At 42.1% G+C, this 25019-nt stretch overlaps 2 protein-coding genes across 2 annotated transcripts; one reads left to right on the forward strand and one right to left on the reverse strand.

Annotated features, from left to right (window-relative positions):
• Positions 1-236: 236 nt before the first annotated feature.
• LOC108244803 (transmembrane protein 252) lies at positions 237-1372 on the forward strand (the record flags this gene model as incomplete). The annotated part of the gene is made up of 2 exons (XM_017431290.2): positions 237-580; positions 736-1372. Coding segments are annotated over 2 exons (603 nt in total), but the record flags the coding sequence as incomplete, so codon positions are not given.
• A 1864-nt stretch (positions 1373-3236) lies between these two features.
• On the reverse strand, positions 3237-24540 carry pgm5 (phosphoglucomutase 5). Its single transcript, XM_017431273.3, has 11 exons — positions 24065-24540; positions 21936-22098; positions 21692-21838; positions 20842-20967; positions 20534-20724; positions 18176-18330; positions 12713-12828; positions 9573-9708; positions 8744-8927; positions 5600-5737; positions 3237-5043 (listed from the first exon to the last, which is right to left on the reverse strand). The coding sequence occupies exons 1-11, from the start codon at positions 24320-24322 to the stop codon at positions 4954-4956; spliced, it is 1704 nt and encodes a 567-aa protein (XP_017286762.1). The 5' UTR covers positions 24323-24540; the 3' UTR covers positions 3237-4953.
• Positions 24541-25019: the final 479 nt, after the last annotated feature.

Consider the following 25019-nt stretch of genomic DNA (forward strand, 5'->3'; position numbering starts at 1 on the left):
AATTCCAAGCTTGTTCCTTTTAGTCTGCTATCTAGTCTGGCCCGGTGTTGGCCCCACCGCAGGTATTATTGTTCTCATTCTTGTGACCTCAGATCAGCATAGTGTTAATATACAACTGAGAAGGCAGGATCAGCGCAGCCACTTCCCCCCCCTGTGACTGAGAAGCCTTCAGACCGACACGTTCACCTGCAGCTGCGGTGCCAGAGCTCGGACTAACTCATGCCGTCGCCCTCTGAACCGTCTTGCCTGGAACCTGGGTCGTCAGAGCTCCATCAGCAAAGCGAACTCAGGAGCAACAAGTGCCTTCAGCCGTCATGGATGCGAGGAAGAAGCTGCTGTCCTTCGTTCGCATGTTTTTACTCGGCGGGGGATTTGCGTTGACTTGCATCGGCGCCTCCCTGGTGTCCCTGCAGAACGAGTACCTGCACGATTTGATGAGCCTTCCCATTTACGCCATGATCGTCTTTGGCTTCCTGGCCATGCTCACCGGGCTCTTCTGGAGCCTCTGCCACAGCATGAGGAGCAAAGTGTACCAGAGAAGAGGGCGCGAGCGGCACGTTCAGATCTTCACCATCGAAAGGTGAAATGTTTCAAATGTTTCCTGTCAAAACAAATAAAAATTGAAAACATAATCATTCCATTTGTGTTGAATTTCTGTAACTCGTCTGATATTAAGACTCTTCATTTGCACTGATTCTTGTAAGAAACATAAAACCCAGCTCTTCTCTTCGGCAGGCCCAGCTATTATCCTCCATCATACGAAGAGTCTCGGCGCCACGTGTGTCCCGATCCCCGGCCTGACGGGGGGGTTTCAGGGGTTTCAGCTGGCGAAGGCCTCATGGGTCTGGCGCCTCCGCTGTACAGCCGGGACAGTTCGGAGGCTCCCGACTGCACGTGGAGCTGGGAGCATCCGCCTCAGTACAGTCAGGTGGAAGAGACTCCAGAGCGACAGGCGGATGCAGGCGAGCTGAGGGGGGTCTTACCCTCAAAGTGAGAGGAGGGACAGGGGACTGACTGGGACTTTGAATAAGAGGGAGGATTACTGATCAAGAAGAGAGTGCTTGACAATTGAAATAAAAAAAACTAGAAGCAGTTTTTGTTTTCAAACCACTGCTGGAATGATGGACTACAGCTGACTGTTTTTTTTGTCAGACCAGACATTCATGGTCCTTACAGAACAACGGAGCCGCCATCTTTTGATTTATTGAGCAAGACTCAACTGCACTTAAACTAAACCGAGTAGATTTAACCTTTTTTTTTTGTTTTTGTACTGCAAGTCAAGCATTCCCACGTGTTTACATATGTGTTGTAAATAATAAAGCTGTAAAAGTTTGATGTCACAGTTTTATAGATTAAAAACATCACAAAATCATATGATGTTGTACTCTCTGTGTATGTTCCTTTTCTTTTTCCTCACAATTTTAATCATTCAAAGTTTTTCAAAGTAAACCTGATCAGGCAACAATATATGATTTGGAAGAAAAATAAAAAAAAATAAAAACTGAAAAGAACTAAATTTCTTATGTTTACAGCCTGTTCTTGCTTCAAAATAGACTGAACAGGTGAAGTAAATAGAAGTGAGTTCTGAGACATTAGTACGAGTTTTGTTTGAATATATTTAAATATATTTAAAAATATGAAAACGACTGTGAGCTCTAAGTACATCCAACAGACTGGGCACTCTTATTCTGAGTGGAGGGGAAAACAACAGCAACAACAAAAACAACTTCCAGCAGAGACGCTGACTGCGATGTGACGTATGGCTTTGGTGCAAAAAAGAAATGATTAATGGCTCGATTAACTTATGGGCAAAAATAGAAAACGGCGAGCCAATGAAGGAGAAAATTATAGATTCAAAAATGGGTCTGGAGGCTGACATAGCGTAATAATGTATTAGATTCATACAGTGTGGTCAAGCGAAGCATCTGCAGGCGAAAGAACGCCGTAAGTTGAGCTGATTCTGCACTAAAGCTGCTTTTATAATCATGTCCTCACAGACGTTCACGAGGACATCACCCCCTGCTCACAAGTGTTTTTTAAAAAAAAAGCTTCAGGAAGTTTCTCATAGAGCTTTTCTAGTTCCTTATCGCTCTTCAGTAAGTAAGAGCTTATCTAAGTGGAGTTCAGGAGCTGCAGACAGTTTTATTTGGGTCCAAAGCAGGACAGGAGGAGACAGCTTCCTGCTCATTTCACCACAACAATGCTTTTGGTGCAGTTTTAAAGGGAAAAGTTGGATTCTTTTTTTTTTTGGTAAAAATGCCACAAACAATTATCATCTTACCTGTTGTGGATAGCTCTTTGAAACTCAAATTTTTACAACAGTTCATAAAAGCGCTGTTTAAATCTTTACACGACCGTCAGTTTCACATTAAGTGCTTATTTCAGCAGAAATATTATGATGTCCCCGCAGGAAGTGGCCCAGTCTGCACCCAAAGTGCCCCAACAAGCTCCTGCCGTCACTATTTGTTTACAAAACATCATACATTTCTACACAAATAAATGTGTACTGCAAAACCGAAGGCACTGTGAGGTTGGCATTCATCCACTTTGGTCTTAGCCCTGCTTGAATTAAACGTTTTTAGCCCATTTCTCTGGTCAGAATAAAACAATCTCTGTCCAAACTGAGGCTGTTAAAAGAGCGATCTACAACAGGTAAGATATTAACTGTTCAGGATTATTCCACAAGAACTTGCTTCAAAACAACCTGGTCTTTTGCTTTAAGCTTACTTGCCCATTATGAATAAAATAAATGCTTGTTGGTGCTTTTTTAAAATTAAATTTCTGACTACTTTAGTGCCCTTAACTGTGTCACAGTCTAATGTTTTTTTTATTTAAAGGTAAAATGTCTTTGAAGAGAAATATTCAAAGGTGACAAAGATCAGCCATAACGCCTGGCGTCATAAAAACGGAGCTGGACGGGACAATAACCGTTAAAGCTGACGGGAAACGTCTGTCTGGCTGAGGGAACACATCCCTGCGGATCTACACTGTAAATGACGGCAATCAGAGCGTTTATGAGTCAAACCTCGTAATTTCTTATCACAAACATAACAGCCTCTACGTGTGCCCTGTACTCAGCCCAACAACGAGCGTGATCCAGTCCCCGTCCGAGGTGAGACGTCTTCTTTCTGAAGAACTTGTTCAATAAAACCCCCCAAAATTCTAAAAGCGCAGCACGCACGATTCAGCTTTGACTCGTTTTCATTTGTTTCCATTTGACCGAAGAAGACAAGCACTGCACGCAAAAATGTTTATTTGGACAATAGAAATCAAAGGGAAAAAAAAAGTATTTTCAAACATGATTATAGAAAGAAAAAAAGCCTGTGCACACTGAACCTACAGCCATGGGAGAAAAGAAAAGTCCCAACCTTTCACTTCTAGGGTTTTTACAGATCAGGAGCTAATAAAAACGATCACTTTCTGAAATCAAGAGTTCAAAAACACACAACGGATTCCACCGAGAAAATATTTATGAAACAAAAACGAAAAAGAGTGTGTGAGTAACGAAGTACAGCTGACGATTCAGCAGCTTGTTGAACCACTTTTAGAACTGATAACCTGAAGCAGTCGTTTCTGGCTTTATCAGTCCCTCACGTCACCGAGGAGGAATTTTGGCCCATTCTTCTTTACAGCATTGTTTCAGTGCAGGTCCAGGTCTGGACTTTGACAGGATCGTTGTCATTTTCTGTAGATTTGTTTCTGTGTTTGGTGTCACGACCCAATTTGGCTCAAGCCTCAGATTTTGGACAGATAGCCTCATATTTGACTCCAGAATCCTTTGCTCTGCAGTGGAGATTATAGTTGACTCAATCACTGCAAGGTGCCCAAATCATCATCCCTCCGCCACCGTGCCTGACAGCTGGTATGAGGCCTTTGGGCTTATATGCTGTGTCTGGTCTGCACCGAATGTGGCGCTGTGCATTGGGGTCAAACATCTTTACTTTGGTCTCACCGGCCCAAAAAACAGTGTTCCTGAAGTCATGAGGTTGGTTTGTTCTTTGCTTCCTCCTGGCAACCCTTTCTCTATTTGTCCTGTCCTGAACTTTAACCTTTAACCTGCTAACTGAGGCCTGTAGAGGCTGAGATGGAGCTCTTGGCTTTTTTTGCACTTTCTTTGAGCGTTGCACGGTCTGACCTTGGGGTGAATTTGCTGGGGCCTCCACTCCTGAGCAAGTTGGCAGCTGTCTCAAATGTTTTCACTTGTGAATAACTTTGTTCATGACAGAACAATGGACTCCGGATTGGTTGGAGATGACCTTTAACCCTCCTTAGATTGACAGTCAGCAACAGTTGATTTGAAGGTCATTGCTGATGTCTTTCCTCCTTGGCATTGTGTTAAACCACACCTGTCAAACTGCTGCTGATCATCAGTTAATCAAGTGAATTTGATTTAACTGAATCCTACGGAAGCAGCAGGGGTGGAGTTTTATTTCATTTGCCATTTTTGGCTGTTTTTGTTTCATAAATAACAACACGGTGGAATCTGTTGCTCAGAATTGAAATCTTTTTACCATAAAGTGTCATTCCCTTGACACTTTATGATGATGAGATCATTATTTATGAACGAACTGGTTCAAAATGATTAGGAGACAAACAAAAATAACATCAGAGCTGTTAGACACGTTTGTGGTGAATTAAAAAGCAGCTCCGTCACAGATCGAAGCAAGCCACATACGCTAATATTCTGTCTGCACATTTGTGTTTCATTGTTTATACATTTATTTTATTCACGGTTTTGATAGCAGTGGAGAAGAGAAACGAGTGAACGCGACTTTAACCTTGGTTTTAGGAAATCAACTCCGGCAATACACGTCTCAGTTTGTTAAAAAAAAAGAAAAGACTGAAGATGGCAGTTAAGCTCGAGGGAGAGTAATCTGAAGCGGATTTGTCGGTGTGAGCTGCAGATGCATATTTTGTGCGTGTGTTTGTGTGTGTGTTTGTCTCCCTGCTGGTTCATGTGATGACATTCGGGCCGCGCCGCCCCGTCCTCTCGTGGATGTTTGAGATCTTCAGGGCGATGGCGATGAGAGGACCCAGCACCACCTGCAGAAACAACGAACACGGAGCGCCAAGTGTTTTACACAAAGACGACGGCAGCTCTATGACAAAAATAATGTGGGTCGGTGGACTTCAAGCTCAGTACAACAGGTTTACTACTCAGCTTTAAATTAAATGATAAAACCTCTCAAAAAAAAACAAAAAAAAAAAACAGTAAATCTCTCAGCTTATCTCAAAAAAGGTTTTTTTTTTAAAATAAATCTCAACAGTAAATTTAACTGTGATTAAAGCAAACTTAAATGTACTTATCTACTTACAAGACTGTTTCTGTTTTATTCTTTATATTTCCTCTCTGTAACATGTCAGAGGGAAACTGTATTTGGTGAACACAACATACAGACGCTGAAGAGAACGTCAGATTGTAGCTGACTAGTCTCACTCCAGAAAAAAATCCTTGGAAGTGTTTTTAATGTCAAACTGATTGAACGCAGCGGGTCATTATGTTAGGCACAAACTGTCCATAAAGTGGTGAAACACTAGTTTAATTTGAAGGTGAAGACAGAAGATGTGTACATCACCTCCCCATCACACTCGTCTTTACCTGAGTCTCTCTGCTGTGTCTCTCTGGGTCCCTTTCGAAGCTTTCAGCGTAAATGCGTATGGTGGCGCCCGTCCCTCCGCCGCTCCCGCTCATCCGAAACACAAGGCGGGACGTATCGGTGAAGACAATCTTTAAACCCTAGAAGCAAATAACCCACCTGTATTTTACTTACTTATTGTTTCAGAAGTTTTGAGAAACAAAAATCTAAAGTATGTGAATTTAAATGGACATAAATTCCTTTTCTAAACCAGTTAAATAATCTTTGTAGCACTACACACACTTATATCAAACAAATATATGAATCTGTATCAGACTTGATTTAAAACATTTTTTTAAAATATGTAGTAACAGCAAATATCCACTAGATGGCACCATGAGCATGTGTTAAATAAAGGGTGAGCTGAAAACGTCACCATGACACAGTGTATAAACGTCCCTCATAATGTTAAATATAAAGTGGTATGTTAACAGGATATATTAACCTCTAGTCCTAAATCATTTTAAAACAAATGCTTAACAATTTAAAGTAACTAATAGCTGTTTTTAAATCTGGGTTTGTTGATATTAAAGCACAATTTCAAGCTAAACGAGAGTAAAATTAGTTCTATTCTGAGGCATAACCAGCTTCAGCTCTACACTTTTTATCAGCAAAAGCCAGATTGTTGTAATGAGATAACTGACTACTGTTTTGAGGAGAAAAAAAACACAAGTATGACTAAAAAAAGCCATTTTGTGACTTGGCTCTAGTTTTTTAAAAGACTAAAAGCCTAAAGGTGTTATTGAAGGGTTTATCCAACAGGAGATAACCTTTTAAAACAGCTTGTTTCTAAAAGGAAAGATCTGGACTATTCAGATTTCTCACCTTTCCTTTGACTCTGCCTATTGAGAGGAAGTGATAGTATGTTTAAAGGGAGACGGCGGTGATGAGAGACGTCCGCCTGACTGTCTGTCTCTCTATCTGTGAAACTGCCAGCTCATCTCTAACAATAGAGCGGCCGTTATCAGACGGCTGACAGACTAATGCTTGTTAAAAACCCCGTCTGCTGCAGAGCTCACGGGCTAAGACTAGAGCACATTTCTAAATGTGCACCTATTTACAAACTGACTGAAGCATTCCAACAAAAAAAAAAAACCTAAATATGGAATCAGAACTTAGGCTTTCCTTAAACTGGAGGAACTGTTTTTTGCAGCTGCACAAGGAGGATGTGTACCATGTCTTTGTTTACCTAAAACTTGGTGTAAATTTAGAGTTTTTCCTTTCAAATTCAAAGCCTGAAGAGTCCAAAATCGAATGGGTTAATGTCAAACAAAACCTGCTTAAAGACAGCTAATGGAGCTCGTTCACTTGGTACAGCTGGCACAGAAGCGAGCCTAGTGTAGCGTTGGCAGGTCTTATCTGAAAGGAAGGCTAAAATTGCCTAACTGTTATAAAAAGGCAACCAAGATTAGCTTGATTAAAGTATTACAGACAAATAAAAACAGGCAGGTGATACAACGAAAGTGTCCAAAAACAGACTTCTCAAACCTAAGAGCTAAAGCCATCCAACGTCTGTCTGAATTCAGTGCAACAGAAGACAGCCATGCGACTGCTGTGAAGCAACACGAGGCTTTGTCTTGTGTGTTTATATTTAAATATGTTTGTCTCTGTGCGCCGGCTTGTCCCCGCCTTGCAATGGGGAGGCTTCGAGTGGGACGACAGCTGATATAATTCTGTCCGGGGAGGAATGCGTGCTGTAAAAACATTCAGCGATGGCGACTGGGTCGCCGCGGATTTACCATTTTGGGGAGACTGACTAACTAGCTGTAGACCTGCTGCAGCCTCCGTGACAGCGTGGAGCTTGGGCCTCTGATGGAGGACCTGACCAGCAAGTACAACTGAACACAAACAAACTAGTCATTGTTCAAGCTAGTCTCCCTAAAACGAAGGCAAAGGATAGTAATGTCCTCTGAAGTCATGGATACATGTCTGCTAGTGTCTTGTATTAGTTGGGCCAAAGGCTAAAAAGTGTCGCTGCTGTAAATTTCCACACCTTTGTGGGCAGAACAGAGGAGCCAGCTGGGTAAACTTCACAGAACGAGACGGAGGAAAGGAGGGTGACAGAAAGGTTACTCTGTCCAAACTAGTTATCGGTGTTCCTGGGGACATGTGCCGTATGTCGCTTGTGTTTGGATGTGTTTATGATATGAAACGAGAGATGGATGAACACGTCCAAACACGGAGCCCCTCGGTAGGTGGGCCGGAGTTTATTTTACAGAGAAAGAGCAAATCGAGAAGTGGGACACCTTGCAGCAGACTTCACCTGACGTGAACCAGATTTTAGGGTCACTTTGTAGTCGGTTCAGAGTTATATCTTACACAGTCCAGTCCAGTTCTGAACGCTGCTCAGAACACTACAGGCTGTAGTCATTAAGCTACACTTAACCGAATAAAGCAGTGCCTAAACATAGCCATTTTTGGTGCCTTAACTCAACTAAACACTAAGCAGGAAGGAATCTGAGAAAAACATCAACATCTGATAGGAATCAGAAGGGAATTAAACTGAAGTCTTAAAGATAAGAGTCTCATTACTTAATCCACCATCTCTCCTGCACTGTTACTCAACGTTTGCATCAAAAACCCAACGTGACTGCAAAACGACTGGTGCATCACACCATCGGTGCCAAAGGGTGCTTTGATACCGTCTAAAGAGTTCACAAAACACGAGGGATTTAGCCCCTGAGAATGAGTCAAACATCTGAGAGAGGAAATATAAACAGGACAGAAGATTGTGAAAGTTGTTGTAGGAACTTAAAGCTAAATGTTCAGATGAGGATTTTTGGTCACCTTTTGTTAAACTCACTGGAGAATCAACATTAGCCCAACAGTAGTATATACAATATGTTAGCCAGAAGATATATATTGCAAACAATAATCTAACACCTGTTTAGCATCATATATTTCTCACATAATTTTTTAATGAATTTAGAAAGAGAGAATTTAAGTTTTAAGTTCAGCTAAAGAGGCCAAAATGTAACAAGGATGGTATGAATTAGCAGCTACACGTTAAGCCAGGTCGTTTGTTAGCTACACCTTTCTGGTAAATTCTATTTTAGAGATTTGAAACACATAGTTTTCCTTTACATTTACAACTTCCCCGTACGGACCTGGTTCCGAGCCACTGTTCCGTCCACCGGGTCGATGTACTCAAAGTTCTCGGCCTTCTCTACGCTGTAGATGTGGTCGCCCACAGCAAACTTCTGACTGGTGAAGGCTTTGTCTGAGATCACGCCCTCCAGGTCCCTCATCAGGTAGAAGGCTGCACGTGGGTCCAGGGCTTCGTAGTCAAATCTGACACACACACACACACACACACACACACACACACACACACACACACACACACACATAACAACAGAAAGCAGTGAAGGCAAAATCTTGTCTTGGATAAACTAAATACATTTTTCGTAACTTTCTGTTTTTACTTTTTCTCTACTTTACATCTTTATTTTTAATTCGGCACTTGAATTTTCTAGAGACCTCATCATATCTCTCAAGACAGTTTAAGAGTATAACATTAAGAGGACTCGAACTATCATAAAGTATCCGTATATAGATGGGTATGTTTTCATTTCCAGATGATGACAGATGTTTTACAGATTTGGAGTATGCCTGGTCCTTCTCTGACCACGTTCGTCCTTTTTATTTGTGTCCTGTGGGAAATGTGTAGAACTTGATAAAAGTTCTCAGAGGGGACATAAAAAGTGCAGCAGCTATCAGTGGGAAACGCTGACTGCAGTTACTGTCGCAGGGGACAGGGAGGAGCAGGGACAATGGGTGAGGAGGACTGGGAATGAGCAGGATGAAGGTGAAGGCCTTCGAGGCTTACAGTGTTTAAAGGCAAATAAATGAACTCGACATAAAAAAGGCTTTGATGAAAACTGAGACAGAGACGGTTCCATCCACAGAAACATCCGACTGGTTTCGGTTTGTTACCTGCAGAAGTAGTTGCGACCAAATCTGGCCCAGTGCTCTCTGACGATCTGCTCCACGCCCTGCTTCCTGGCCGCCATGATGGACAACCACGCCAGCACTGACCACAAGCCGTCCTTCTCTCGGGTGTGGTCTGAACCTGAAAGATTCAAACATTCTCAGCTCCAAAGAAACTTTCGAACGTTGTGGGACACACTAGGTTTTCTATAACTTTGATGTAGCTTTATTTGCAGTCCCTCAGCTTGTTGTTGAGCAAAAATTGGGACAACTAACATCTTGGGCAGGAAACGACACATGACACTACAAGAAAAGGTCATGTTACCATGATCCATATGACCATTTGGGCTTGGGAGTACTTTGGAAAAAAAAAAAAAAGTTACTCAAAACAATCTGCCACTACATCCAGAATCATAACCAGCAACAGTTTTAGACTCCATAAAGGGAAGAAGCCACGCCCCAAAAGACTGCTGCGAACATGTCAAACGGACAGAAAGACAGCCATGTCCACATTTCAGCTCACGTTTTGGAGAAATGATCCCATAGCTTATTTGTGCAACAAGTACAAAAGACAAGGTTTGCTAATGTACGGTGTTCATAAGTGCAAACAGTATGTGTGGCCTGCATGTGCGTGAAGGCACCACTGATCAAAGGCATTTATTGGACATTTTAGACACATGCTACCGTCAAGGGAACGTCTTTTCGAACATGGTTGTGGTTATTTTACTTGGGCAACGTCGGAGCCTATTAGGCTGACTTAAACCAGCGCAGCTTCGTAAACGCACGCTGCTCGTGCTGATTGCCCTGCATGCGGCCCACATCTGTCTCCTGTTAGTAAAATCACTGATTCAAGGTGAATCTGAGCAGATTTAAAGTGCTCCTAAACCCAAACAAGCGATTTACAGTGCCTAAATCAACCTCGGTAGTAGGTGAAAGTGAAAGTACTGATCTGTCCCTTGTGATGTCTTCTTCCCAATGCAGATCTTTTCTTTTCCGAAAACCAACCAAAGCTCAGAAGGTCAAACACTTCTGTCACATGCATTAATAAACTAGCTATCAGTGCAATAAAAATCTTGATTTCTTGTCCAACTGGTGCGACTAATTTTGTATTTTTGTCAGTGTGCACGCATGCATCTGCAAAAAGGTGGAAAAAGTTCAACACAAACAAAACATCCAAGTAAAGTTGGTGCTGAGCTCTAAAGATGGAGGTAGAGGGTTTGCTTTATCTAACAGAACCAGGTTAACTGTTTAAAGTCTTTCAGCAAAGCTGGATTTTGTATGAAGTATCGATTAGAAACTCAAAAGTCACTTTAAATGACTGTTTAGTTGAGCTCAGTGTGTTTTAAAGGATCGACAAGAAAAAAAGGAAAACGTTGCAGCGCAAACAATCTCATTTCACGGGGGAGCTATAAGTCTGTTCACAGAGACAGCTGCACAGTAAAGGTATCTCTTAAGGTTAGGAATGTGTCAGCAATGTTTCCATGCAGAGGCCTAAAGTGGAAAATGGACAGAGCTGATAGTAGGTATCATACTAAGTGGCTTCCTCATATTTAGTTTAATAAAACGCAACAGTGCCTTGATGTATTTTACAGTGTAAACAGTTCAAACGTGTGTTTTCCTCATCGAACATTGACGAGAAGTCCTGCTGAGCCGTGTGGCCCGCTCTGCCAGCATACAGTTGTTAGGAAACCGACAGTTGTCACTATCCGATCCCCGCCTGGCTGTCGGTCTAGCCTTTTGTCTGTCGCTCTGTGTCAGAGAGGATCACCTAATAAAACAGATCCAAGACCAGTGTCATCAGAGCCCAGCTGCTCTCATTAAAACGGGACCAGCTCCACTCTGCCCCTCCATCGCCTGCTGCTGCGACATGTAAAAAATGTTAGTAAGTCGTCTTTAAATTAGCAGGGACTTCCTAATGGTAATACTGTTGCTACGCCAGTTTTTTTTTTTTTTTTTTTTTTTTAACAGCTTACAGTTGTTTATATTTAGAAATATTTTACCAAAAGTATTAGACAATAAAACTTGGGTTTCAAATCAATGACCTGGAAAAAAAAAGCTAAATCTGAACAGAAAGGTCTTGCAAAAGTGACTAAATTAACACAGTTCATGCTGTGTGTGTTGGTAAAGAGCAGGAGTGGTGCACAGCTCTGATGATTTACTCTGTAGGGCTCCCTCCGAGCTTTTTGCCTTACAAGGAGAGACAACAAGCGAGCTCCCACAGTCCTCTGGGCTCTCAGAGTCTCTGCTCATTCTCCTTCTCACGTCCTCGTCAATACTTCTCTTATATTTGGACTCTCCCACCCTACACACTACTGTCTTTCTTTCCTCTTCTCTCACACTGCCAACCACGTTTCTCTTCATGTTTTTCTCTCCCCCCCACCCCCTCCGCCGTGCTGCTGTCTTTCCTCGAAAAGATAAAACAAGCAGAAAAAGTCTAAGAACTAAAGACAACAACGACCGCTTTTTTTGGGGTCAGGACAAAAAAATGTGGCTCAGTGGGCCATGCGTAAGTCTCATGATTTGCACATTATTTGTTTTTGGAACCATCCACCGCATGTGCAGGCCTGCATTTGCATTTGTTACAAACACTTCCAAGGAGAACAGCATGTTGCAGTGATTCAGGGAGCCCCTGTCTCCTTTTATAGCAGAAGAATGGGGATTATTTACATATGCAGTCAGGGTCAAAGCCCTATCATCTATTAGGCTGCTCTGACTAGAGCTAAAAAGGCAGCCAGGATGCACTGTTTACAACTCCAGGCCTGAAAAGAAGCAAACTGGTGCGATTTGGGCACACGATTGCATGGATAAAACCTGCTGTTGTGCCGTGCCTTATTGACATTATAACAGGGGTTTTCCTGAATTACAAGATTAGAATGAATCTTTTTAAAAGGGAAATAGGAATGACGGATAAAACCATTTAAACGAGACAAATGGTTTTTTTTTTTTAGAAAAACTAAACTAGAAATAAAATAATTGCCTAGCAGGAGCAGCTGGTTAGTGCAATCCTGCTTCTTTAGGCACCTCGAAAACAGTTGCCGCACAGGGGAAGGGATTTCTTAGTCACACACCCACACATGTGTTCAAAGTCAGTTCAGGGATATACACGACATTTCAGCAGCCACATGTGTTTCATGTTTGAATCATACCTGTTCCAAAGCTCTCCTCCCCGCAGAGGGAACAACGCCCAGAGTCCATCAGGTTCCCAAAGTACCTCCAACCTGTGGGAGTCTCATACAACGCCATCTTCATGGCTTTGGCTACCCTGCAAACACCACAGGCAAAGAAGGGAAAGAGACAAGGTTTTTACTTTTGCTCACAAAGACGTTTCCTTCATCCAACATCAGACTTTTCCCACTTCTAACAGAAAGATAATCCTGCACACAAAGTCTCCGAGCTTTGAAATAAAGCAAACCAAATGTTGCATGACAGCCATAATCTGCCAAGAGCTCATCCAAGAACTTAATAAGGCAAAATGCTGCAGGAACAAAGTGAGTCAACCTTCTGGTTGATGTTCGCCTTGGACATGAGTAAGTAAGAGGGAGTATGTATGTGAGTGGATGTGTTTATTGGGGTCACAAGGGGTGGATGATGTGCCAAATATGTGTGAGGAGAAGCAGAAGAAAAAAAAAGAGAGAGAGAAGAAATGTTTTCAGTTTAAATATACAGGAAAGTAACTTCTGGATACAAAAGAATTTCTGTGACATAATTTATGTATTTCCCTCCCAGTTCTTCGAAGCAGTTCAACAACTTTTTGCTTTATGGCCCGCAAGTGTTTTGGTCCGCTCTCATCGCCCTGACAGCATACTTTGCAGCAACAGGCGGCAGCTGTTCTCTCGTTTAAAAAAAAAAAAAAAAAACTTCAGATAAACATTGTACACTACCTGCATGAACCCAAACGACAAGCGGACAGAAACAGTGAGAAAAAAAAATACCATATCGGAGCGTTTAAAGAGCCACATTTTGTTACTCAAAACAGACGTGAAACACAATGCTGGAGCCAAATTACGTTTGGTAAAAGATTTAGTGCAAACAAACAGTAATAGGCAAAACAGCAATAAAATAGAAAACAATGGAAAGATTTTGTTGTTTGGCTCGAGCTGTCTATCTATTCTTCTGCTGGCTAGCTAACTAGCCAAATGTTAGCAAAATAGCTAGCTACATAGAGTAGCTAGCCATGTCGCACATTTAGCTAACTAGCTACCTAGCTAGCTTCGATACAGTAGATGCTTTGTTTGCAACAAAAATGAATGCACCATGTTCTTTCCCCCCACACACACATTCAGACTATTATCCACAACCACTCAGATGATCATAACAAAATGTAAACACATTGCTTTGGTTAAGATTTATTTGTCAAAGTATCCAAACCAACAAAACAGATGTTTCAGCCACAACAACAAACATGTGGACGTGTCAATCTCTGGGAGTCCACCGTGTGATATATCTGACTGCGTGACGTTTTTCGGGGTTTTTAAATGGTGGTCCACACAGCCGCCTAATTATCGCGTACATAAATAAACCTCTAAAGCGTCCTGCGCAGTTGTTTACAAGTTGACGGGATAAATGACCAAATATGAGTAAACCAGCGTTATCCCCCTCTGGGAATGCAAGCACTGGAACGGAAAGCCTGGCATTCCTTAAACGAAAACAAACAGGGTCGCTGATGAACGCTCGTCGTTTCAAACGGCACGTTCGACAGCCAAAATAAGCCACAGTCCTCAGTTTACAAGCAGGAATACAAAAATGTAGAGGGTAAACCAGTGTGAGAATCCTAAATGGAAGCTTCTCCCTTTGGCTCACACAGTATAAGAACCAGAACTAAGGGTTTTTTGTTAGCATTATAAGGAAGCTGTTGCACAGTCTAATCTTGTCTTTCCACTTTCCAATCCTCCTTATCTCGGCGCACATTTAATGTCTTCTGTATTCAGAAAGACCTCACTTACTTACATTACTGATTATTATTTTCTCATCCTTTTGGCCTTTTTATCTCTCTTGTGCGTCAGTAAATGAGGTTTATCTACATCTGAAGTGTGAAGCATTGCAGATTTCTGCTTTCGGCTCAACGTTTTACCAAACATAGCGTCCAGCACCTCTGCTCATCACCTCCCTCTGTGAAGACAGCTCAGTTTGGACTTAAATAGTCAGAAGGTGCAGCATACTTCAGCTTACTTTGAGCTTGATCTGAAACATGTGTGGCAGAAACAGAAACTAAACACCAATATTTGAAGGACGTGCCAAATTGGCAACATTGACAAGAGTTAAAAGTAGAGAGTTTAAAGCTGAAACATGGGCATAGTTGTTTAAAAAAATATATATTTTGTGAGACCTTTCTGACATTAGCTCAAAGCAGTACGTTTTTAGAAGTTTTCAAAGCTGAGAACATGTTTATCATCATAAAGCATCTTTTAGGGTAGAAGTATGCTTGTATGGTTTAACTTGGCAGCATTCAGGATTAAATGTCCAATAAAAATATTGTTGTGTAATACTGCACTCAGTGACAGCATTTCACAATATTTCTTGATAGCTTTGTGTGAGTATTCTCATTTTTGACCCAAAGTTATTTGTGGAAACACAAACACAGTCCCACCAAACTGGCCTTGAATGATCTGTTTGGTATTATTTCCTAAAGACCATGTAAATGTCCAAAACTCTGATACTCCATTAACATGAATATATACAACAAGGTGTGATTTGTCACATTATATATTTAGAAACTTATCCATCATGCAATACCATGAGGAAAAATATCTTATGGGTCCCAAAGTCGACTTAAACGCTACCTTAGGCAGATTTGGTTATATAAATAAAACTATTCTTTTCTATTATTTCTAACACGTATTAGCACAAAAAGAAAATTGCTGTTTTATTCGGTTAGTTTCATTCCTCATTAATGTCACAGACACACCGGCTGCTCAGACCCTTTTCCCTCCATTCTCCCATTTTTGGAGCTGTGAAAAAAGAGGCAGATGTTTCCCGTCGCTGCACCAGCTCCTGCACAGTCCGTGCACAGAGAGGACCCGGGCGCTCATGCACAGAAACAACGCAGACACCATCCAAAAAGGACTCATTTAACAGGTTAGAAACCCCAGCCTCCCGTCCAGCTGATCTTATCCGCTGATCTGAGCACAACTGTATACCCTCTCCTCATTCCCTCCGAACACACACAGCTCCAGACACGAGCCCCTGCATCCATCATGGCTTTTATAACACATCGTGCTTGACAATCTATAAACTCAAAGCCGGGAGGGGTGCCCAGTAGAAACTCTTAAACACACTCTCCTAAAACGGCTCACACTTGGGCAGATTCCAGCGTCAAACACAACACCACTAAGTGTTTCAACACTTCCTGGAGTTTGTCAGAGACATGAACACCGGCGTTACATCGAGGGTCTAAGAGGTGGCTGAGTATCTGGGAACTGAGCAAAGTGAGCATGCTCTGTACCAACAGCGCTAATTATTGTACTTATAAGAGTTGATACCACAGATCAGGGCTCCAATCTGATTTCTAGATAAAGTCAAAGGTCCAGATCAACAAAAATCCACCCATTTATCCATTTTCTTTACCAGGTCACAGGGAGCTGGTGCCTATCTCCGACAGTCACTGTCCAAGAGGAGGGGGACACCCTGGACAAGTCCATGACAGGGCCACATAGAGACAAACAACCGCCCACAAACCAGGCCAGGAGGCCATCCTGCAACCTTCTCGCTGGGAGGCAGCAGCTCTAACCACTACGCCACCATGCCACCCACTGTGGTGATTTGGGTTTTTTCTGTGTTATGGTTTTTGTTTAATTTAGTTTGCTTGGTTTCTGTCTTGTCTCTTGTTTCATGTTTCATTTGCTTCTCCTCAGTCTCTCTCTTTTTATCTCCCTGCCACACCTACACCTGTCCCCACTTTGTAATCATGTCACCTGTCTCCATTTACCTAATTATCCTCAGTCTTTAAAACCCGGTCATTGCCTTCCACACCCCGCTGGTCCATTGTCTAATGTTTGTCGTTTGGTTGCTTGTTGTTTTTGCCGTTACTTCCTGGTTCTGCTACTAGGTGCTTTGCTCAGTTTATCTTTTTGTTTTGCTGCCATGTCAGCTTTTGTTTTGTTCATTCTTTAGTTTAATAAATTAGTTTCTTTTTAACATGAGTCTGCGTTCTGGGTTCGCCTCCGTCTCCACCCATCATGACACCCTCGGTGAAAATCCTTTTTATTAAATTTGCTTAAAACCTACAAACAAACAAAATGGTGCCATTTGTCTACAATTGTTTGCTTTTGAACCTAGGCATCTCTAACAGTGAAACTTAATGCGCACTGTAATTTAATGGGAATTTTGAGCCCAAATTGGATTAACTTAATGACTTTTCATGCCTCAACAAAATAAAACGACTTTGTTTTCACACAAGAGTAAACATATTAAACAAGCTGAACTTAAAGGCAACAAGATGCAGCATCAAAAAGACTGAGGTAAAACTTACAGATTCCCTGAGACAGATAAAATACAGAGCAGCCGGGTGTGAAAAATGGCACCATCTGCCTTCAATGAGCTGCCAAAACCTTGGCACAAAAGATGTTGTTTTGCTTTTGGCTGCTCTCTTCAGCAAGGATCGCCACAGAGAGCGAAGTCGCACGAATGTTTTGGCCGTTGTTTTATGCCGGATGCCCTTCCTGATGCAACCTGGGCTTAAACCTGCAACCTCTGGATAACAAGACCGCCGAGCTACCACAGCCCCTCTGAGAGTTGGAGCATTTATTGCCGTTACCACAGACGTTCAGCGCTAGAAATTCAAAATTTTACACCTAATTTTCCTCCGTCTCAGTCATGTTCTTCAATCCTCACACCAAGCATATGGAAACAGGGCGCTCCCTCCCTCGCCCGCACAGTGTACTCCCTCTCTCTGTGCGCACTCTTAAAGGAGCCACACAGCTCTACACTACCACAACAGTAAAATCGCTTCATTGTATCCTGCTTATTCTTTTCAATGCAACGCAGCATAACACGTGTTCTGATCGACTTGACATTTGATCTGGATCTTTACGTTTTTCAAAAGACCAACAAATTACAGTTTTCAGGAAGTTAAATGTATCCTAAGATATACGGTAAATGCAAAAGAGAAAATGTGGAAAAATAAATATTTTTACAAGAAAATTGTTTAGTTATTCATTGATTTTGGTTGATTAAAAAGATGATTTAAATGCATATAAACACCAAAATGCACGTTTATGAAATGATACGCTTATTCTAATATTAATATTTCAATAGGATAATATATTTGGATTGAACTGTATGTAATGTATCTCTTGTGGTTCTCGCACTATAAATAAAGAGTTGAATCCCTCGAGCAGCATTCTGTTGAAGCCTTAGCTGGGTGCTGCTCTGGGATCTCTCCTGCAGAAATGTTAATGGGAATGACTTTAGCTGTGATCACATCCTTTCACTCGACACTTTCTGCCTGGCTCTTGTCCTACATAAGACACAATATTTATAGGTAGAGAGAGACAAGCTCAACGGACGTGAGTGAGGAGCTCATGATGGTATGATATGAGCTGACTGCGTTCTGTGTGTGTGTGTGTGTGTGTGTGTGTGTGTGTGTGTGTGTGTGTGTGTGTAAGACGTACCTGTCAAGGGCGGCGCTGGTGGCCATGCTCCTAGCGAAGCCTCTGACGCCATGCTGCCTGAAGTAAGGGATGGTGGTGAGGTTAGCAGCGATGATGGCCACTGAGTCTGACGGGTTCACAAAGAAGCCATTTTCTCCAAGGATCATGTAACGGTCCTGACAGAGACACACAAAGCACAGCGGAGGTGTAATGCTGATTCAGCATTCACATGGTTGTTTTCCTTTTTTTATAGCTTCTTCTGTACAAATTCGCAGCCAACTTATTTCCACACACTATGTGCTATTTTAACCATTCATACTGTGTATCAAAATGTTCAGCTTAATCTGGAACCATGTGCTATGTCTTTCAGTGTTTGTAACTTTTATACCTTTTCTATGTTTTAACGGGTTTTTACCAAGAAATTCCCTCATTGAATACATTGCAACCCTTCAGAGACATTGTTCTGTCAAATCTACTTAAGCCTATTTGCTTCATTTTTATCTTCTTATACTCCTTTTAGCCTTTAGCTACTATATTGCTAATTATAGCTGTAAACAGCGGTTTTGCCAATTTTAGCTTTAAGCTATGGTTTTGTTGTTTAGTTTGTAGCTACTGCTTTGTTAATTTCAGCTTTTAGCAATTGTTTTGCTAAATATAGCCATTATAAGCAGTTTGCTAATTTTAGCTTTTAGCTGCAATATTGCAAATTTCAGCTTTTGTCTACAGTTTTGTTAATTGTAGCTTTTAGCTACTTGTTGCTTCAGCACTCAGCTTTCACACATTTGACAGAAAATGCAGTATCTCTATTTTGAATAGTTGTACTGAACATAAAGATTTACTGTGTGTTCTCATTTACAGCAAAGACTGTATTTCTTCTGCACGTTGAAGTGGTTTGGTGTTAATCAGAAACTAATGTTTCTGTTTGATCAGGCTGTGCTGGAGAACAGGTACAGGTACATCAGGGACAGCATGTCAGCATGGTCCTGAAATGTTTCTGCACAGGCAAAATCCAAGCTGCTGTGTTTGGTGAAGTGTGTTGTAGAGAAGGCGATGGGGAGGAAGTGAAACTGCCAATAATTCAGGACTTTTAGGAGCAGCTTGTACTCAGATGGGTACAGAAAGTTAAACAGAACCTGCAACACATTCTTCATTTAGTTTATGAGCTCCTGGCTTCTGGCAAAAGGTGCAGAGTCATTTAATATGTATATAAAGACATATATATCTGAAGATTCTTTGTAAAAGACTTGATCTCATAATGAATCAGTGTTAAACACGTTCTGTCGCAGTCACACAGAGACCGTCTGCAACAGGAGACATGCACCTACTGTAGTTTATTTTGAGTCACTCCCGCACATCCCATCCAGCTGCCATAAATACTCACTAACTCACTAAATGTGGACGATTTCACAGCTGAAAATATCCAAGCAGTGAATGCACTGTTTTAATTCTGGGGCTTGAAACACAGACCAACATCAGCTACAAATAAGCTCCAGCGGCTGCTTTTTTGAGAAGGCATTTGGGGAGAAAAAAAAACGGTAAAACATTGATTATTACAGCAGATAATCATGATTAAAAATCTGGATCTTGGAGGGAGAACAGAGCAGGTGTCGTGTAAATCTCTGGAATATAAAAACACAATACTTGCAAACTCGTTTTGTGTGTGTGTGTGTGTGTGTACACAGTAGGAATGTCTACTGGAGGACATTGTGGAAAAAGTGAGCGGCTTGTTGGATTCTCATGAACACGCCGTCATTTTTACTTCCTTTTATCAACATGCAAACAGTTATGAATTAACAATAAATAGATTTATTTTCTCTTCTTCAAGCTTGCTGTAAGCTATGGAGGAGTTTTCCCTAAAAAGAAATAAATTTAAAAAATGTCAGAACCGAGTGAGTTATGAGCTTGTAATATTCCTGGGTTTAAACATTTTTATTTATTTTTTTGTTTAAGACATGCTATAAAAGGAGCCTCAGTAACTTAGTTGAGATGTAGGCTTAAATGATTCTTTGAAATGTTTCCAGAACACAGATGTGTGTGATGTCTTTAGGTACAAAAATGTTAAAAGATCCTAAATTTGCCTGAAACACACAAGCAACTGAAGTCCAACAGGTGGCTCATGCACAGAAAAGGAGGATACTCTTTCAAACAAAACATCAAATCACACCAGTAAATGTGTTCTTACAAATCAGATAATATACAGGAGAATAACATCTTTACTCAGAGCTGTGCTGCTTTCAAGTGGTGTGTGTGTGTTTTTCTCTGCTTAAAAATAAAAATCAAGCTTAACTTTGTGCAAAGATGCACAAATCGGCCCCCAAAAATGTCTGAGTATCTTACATGCATACGGATGGATATCATTTTTGATAGCGCCCGCCTTACCCCGTCTGCATCAAACGCGGCTCCAAAGCCGAACTCGCCTCCTTTCATGGTTTCTACCAGCGAGGTGGCGTAGGTCAGGCTGGGCTCAGGAGGTCGGCCGCCAAAGTCCTCCAGAGGGACGCAGCTGACTGCGGAGTTGGCGGGAGCCCCCAGCTCGTCGCACAGGATCCTGCGTACATACGGGCCCATCACTTACACAACCGGAGGAGAGGGGGAGGAGAGGGAGGAGGGGGGGGAGGTGTTTACTAAATGGTCTCAAGTTACAGCGACAACAGAGCAGAGGTTACCAAAGTAGCGGGTGAGCTCACCTCCGTTCATAGCATCTATGTGTATCTTCAGCTGATCGGGTCCCGTGAGGAGGCTTTTAATGGCGGAGAAGTCGAAGATGTTTCGGAGCAGTTGCAGATATACGTCGACCGAGTCAACAATCTCCACTGAAACACAGAGGAAACTGTCAGGAGTGGATGAGAACAGGATTCTCTCCAAGCATTTGTGTATTACATCATTGTCCTTCTCAATAGTGATTCAGTCTTCTAGCTACTTTAGTGCGGTGTTCCTCAGGGATCCATTTTGGGGCCACTTTTATTTAGTTTCTCTATCAATAATCTTGACTGAGACATATCTAGCACTGAATTACACTTTTATGTTGATGATACTGTGATATACTCAGATGCATCAACACCTTATCAGGGACCTAATTTACTTTAAGATGTAGTCTTTTAACGCTGATTTTCAGATTTTGTATTCTTGTTCTTTTTTTTTTCTCTTACTGTATCTAAAAGTCTATACCCTCCAAAAACAGTACAGCAGGATACTGAGGAGCTGCTGCTGAGGATGACTGTAATGAGTATATTGTCAAATAGATTTAAACTTTGCTATGTTGAAGGTTTTAATTCTCTGGTTTCATCTGGGGTGTAATCTTATGTTTGTGTGCTGCAGTTATTCCTGCTGTAAGCTGATGTCGCATAAAATAGATTTTAGGTCTAAACAGCTTTTATTTGAGTTAAATACAGGCCAAAAGAAAACAAAAAGAAATAAAGACTATAAGAAAAATGTGCTGAACTGAAGGTTGCTTTTTTAAAAAATAGAATATTCTTTGGTATGAGCAAATTATATCCTATAAACTAATCTTTTGGTCCAAAATACATATATTTGTACCTCTGAAAGGTTTGAATTTGTTCTCAAGATCAAACTCTTGTCTCCCGGGCCTAGAGAGGTCAATGCGCAGATCAGGACAGATGGCGTACTCCTCCAGGGTCCGGCTCACCTGGGAGATCCTCTCCATCACTGTATCCGGAGACGGACCTTCAAGACAAAGGAAGAAATTCCGAAACGTCATGAAAACCCAATTAATTAGGAGGTAGCAGGAACCACAATGAGAAAAACAAGCTTTCGCCCTCGCCTCCGTTTGCCACGTTGAACTTGATTCCAAAGTCTCCGCCGGGGCCTCCGGGGTTGTGGCTTGCCGTGAGGATGATCCCACCGATCGCCTTGATCTTCCTGATGATGCAGGACACGGCAGGGGTGGACAACAGGCCGTTGTGGCCGATTACCAGGCGACCGATCTGCACAGCCCAGACATAATAATGAGCAGAAGCTTCATCTGTCCTTCTGCTGATATTATTTAAAGAAACATCCACTTTTCTTTCACTGATCTGATCAGGTTAAGGACAAGAGCTCAACTGTCACTTTAAAAAAAAAACTTTAAGTGACTCATTTACTGTCTGCTTTAAAAAGAAAATGATCTGCTCCCAGTGGGTGCCTAAATAGAAGCATTATCCTCTCTATTTATATGTCTCTTATAGGTGTTAATACCAGCATTCCATAATTCCCCTGCATATCAGCTCGGAATAAAAGTGTCCTCATCAGACAGGAATTTCTCCTCCTAAAATCAGGCTCTTCCCTGTGTGTGGGGTTTAGGAAACTGGGAAATAACAGTGTTTATTCAGTAACAGTATCAATCAGAAAGCGGAGCATAGGGGTGGGTTGTGCGAGGTGGTGTCGCCACTTTCCTTTTGATTCTTTGCCACACACACACACACACACAGACAGGGGATCCCCAGTGTGTACGGCTCGACTCCGAGGTGTAACAGCGCTGCGGGGGTGTGGTGGTGGTGAAACGTAGGCAGGAAAAGGGAGCAGGATGGATGGAATCGCTGATAAGGCTGACACCAAGAGACATTTGGCTGGAGCCAGCAGGAAAAAAAAAATGAAATCTCAAAAAACAGATTACTGTATGTTCCCTTCGTTTTTTTTTTTTTTCCTTTGGAAATAATCCAAACCAATCACCAAGGTCTCCCAACAAAGCATTTTTGAAAGAGAGGTGGGGAGTTTCCTCTGCTTTCCTGCATGTTTCATGAATCTGCAGCTGACATTTTGAGTTCAGACCTCTGCTGCTGTTAGGAACAGGGAACTGCAAACATGAAACGTAAAACTGAAAAGGTTGATATCAACTCTTGTCATTTTCAGCTACAATAATTTTGAATTTAACCTACATGTAGGCTGAATGCAATATTGTCATCTAATATATATATATGTATATTGCCCACCTCCTCCAAAGGATTAAAAGTGGGAATGTTTTTTGTGTTGGTTTGTCTTTGGCATTAGCAAATATCTCAACTATCTAATGAAACTCCCAGAAAGTAATAACTGAATGAATGTCTACAACTGATTAACATCGGGAGAAAATAAAGTTCAAGATGGCTGCCACAGTTAAATAAGCTCAGCAAAGAAAGAAATGTCTCAAGCTCAGCCTGGGTTATAGTTACTGAGCTCAGATTCGGTGTATTAGGAGCCGAGAGTCATTCACAACATTTACTCAGAGTGTGAACTGTTCAAGCAAGATCTGGTTTTAAATTTTGCCATTAATTATTGACATCGACTATGTCCGTCTGTTAGCAAAATAAAACCACTGAGTGGATTTCAATGAAACTTTCAGAAAGTAATCATTGGATGTATATCTACAAGTGATTAACTTTGGGAGTCACCACCTCTCAAGATGGCCACCACAGCCAGCTGAACTTAGGAATCAAAAAAATGGCTGTAACTCAGCCAGTTCTACAGATATTGAGCTCAAATTTGGTGTGGTAGTGCCTGAGCCTTCTCCTAAAAAATACACAGAACACTAGACATTGTATAATAAACTTTGGTGGCGTCAACCCTGTATGCCTGTTAGTAAAATATCCCATGAGCCACAGGACAGATTTTAATGGAGCTTTCAGAAAGTATTTACTGGGTTTACATCGTCACCGCAGCTGATCGATATTAATCAACACAGAAATGGCCCCAAATCTGGTGTGGCAACAGCTGAGAGTCATTCAAGACGCATGTTCTGAACTCGAGATCTCGCGAGATTGTGCCTAATGTCATTTACAAGGTTTGTCCAAAGTGGCTGTAACTTCGTCCCCCCTGAGAGTGTGGAGTTTGACAAGGAAATAAAGCTCTTTGTGAACTCCAGCGAAGCCCCGGCAGAGTTCTACAGCTGTGTGACAGATGTGTGACAGATGTGTGACCGTCTCCTGGATCTCTCACCCCGTTGGCAGCCGCCATCTGAACGATCACCTCGATGGCAGTCCGGCTGAAGTAGCGGCCGTCGCTGCCCACCACCATGGTGCAGCCCTGGCGGTCGCGCAGGTCGATGGAGGACAGGACGCTCTGGATGTAGTTCTGCAAGTAGTTCTTCTTCCCCTCGAACACGGCCGTCTTCCTCCGCAGCCCGTTGGTGCCGGGCCGCTGGTCCTCGAAGGGGGCGGTTTGGGCCGTCACCACCGGGATGGGGCTCGTCTCCATCCTGCGCGTCGCTGTCGGCGGCAGGGAGGACGCTGTCGACACAACACGCTCCCTCAGGGCAACAAGGAAGACGCACCTTAACGAGAGCTGGGTTTCACCCAGAAGAGCAGCATCCCTCAGAGGCGCCTGGCCGAGCCTCGGTCAAACACTCCTCTGCGCTCAGACAACTCCCTCTTCTCCCTAATAAGAATGAACTGACTCCAGGAGGGGAAGGGGGGAGAGAGAGAAAAAAATCAGTGAGGGACGGAGTTTGTGCTACAATCAGCTGAGCCTGCGGCCAAAAATAGACATCTGACTGATGGGAGAGGGGGGGATTGTGTCGGAACCGGACACTGGCTGTGTCTGTGCTGTCCTCACAGAGAGACAATACCAGGTCCAAACTGTGTGAAGTCATCATATCAGTTTAAATAAAAGTGAGCAAAAAAAAAAAAATTAACTCCATATTAAATCTTTAAAGTGACAGCTTTTTAAAACTTTTATGACCTTACGTTTTGTTTCTCATGTGAAATTTATTCCAATAGGCTGGCACATAAGTGAACAAAAAATATATAGCCTATGGGCAACTGTCTGGATTATTTCTCAGAAAAAGGCTCGTGGAAGTGCGCTCATCAACAGGTCGGTCTGCACTAACTTTGTACACAGCGACACCCTCCGGCGAAATGGAAGAAGTGCAGCTTTTCAACAATTAGATAAAGAA

The sequence above is a fragment of the Kryptolebias marmoratus genome, linkage group LG1 (genome assembly GCF_001649575.2).
Source record: "Kryptolebias marmoratus isolate JLee-2015 linkage group LG1, ASM164957v2, whole genome shotgun sequence".
Lineage (NCBI taxonomy): Eukaryota > Metazoa > Chordata > Actinopteri > Cyprinodontiformes > Rivulidae > Kryptolebias > Kryptolebias marmoratus.

What these genes read in the sequence shown, in the direction of transcription:
- pgm5 (XM_017431273.3), bottom strand. Translation starts at nt 24,322, where the DNA reads ATGGAGACGAGCCCCATCCCGGTGGTGACGGCCCAAACCGCCCCCTTC. An exon ending in GGAGGAGAGCTTTGGAACAG is followed by an intron (nt 9,709 to 12,712) that starts GTATGATTCAAA and finishes TGAATCTTTCAG; the next exon opens with GTTCAGACCACACCCGAGAG. An exon ending in GACACAGCAGAGAGACTCAG is followed by an intron (nt 5,044 to 5,599) that starts GTAAAGACGAGT and finishes TTGTTTCTGCAG; the next exon opens with GTGGTGCTGGGTCCTCTCAT.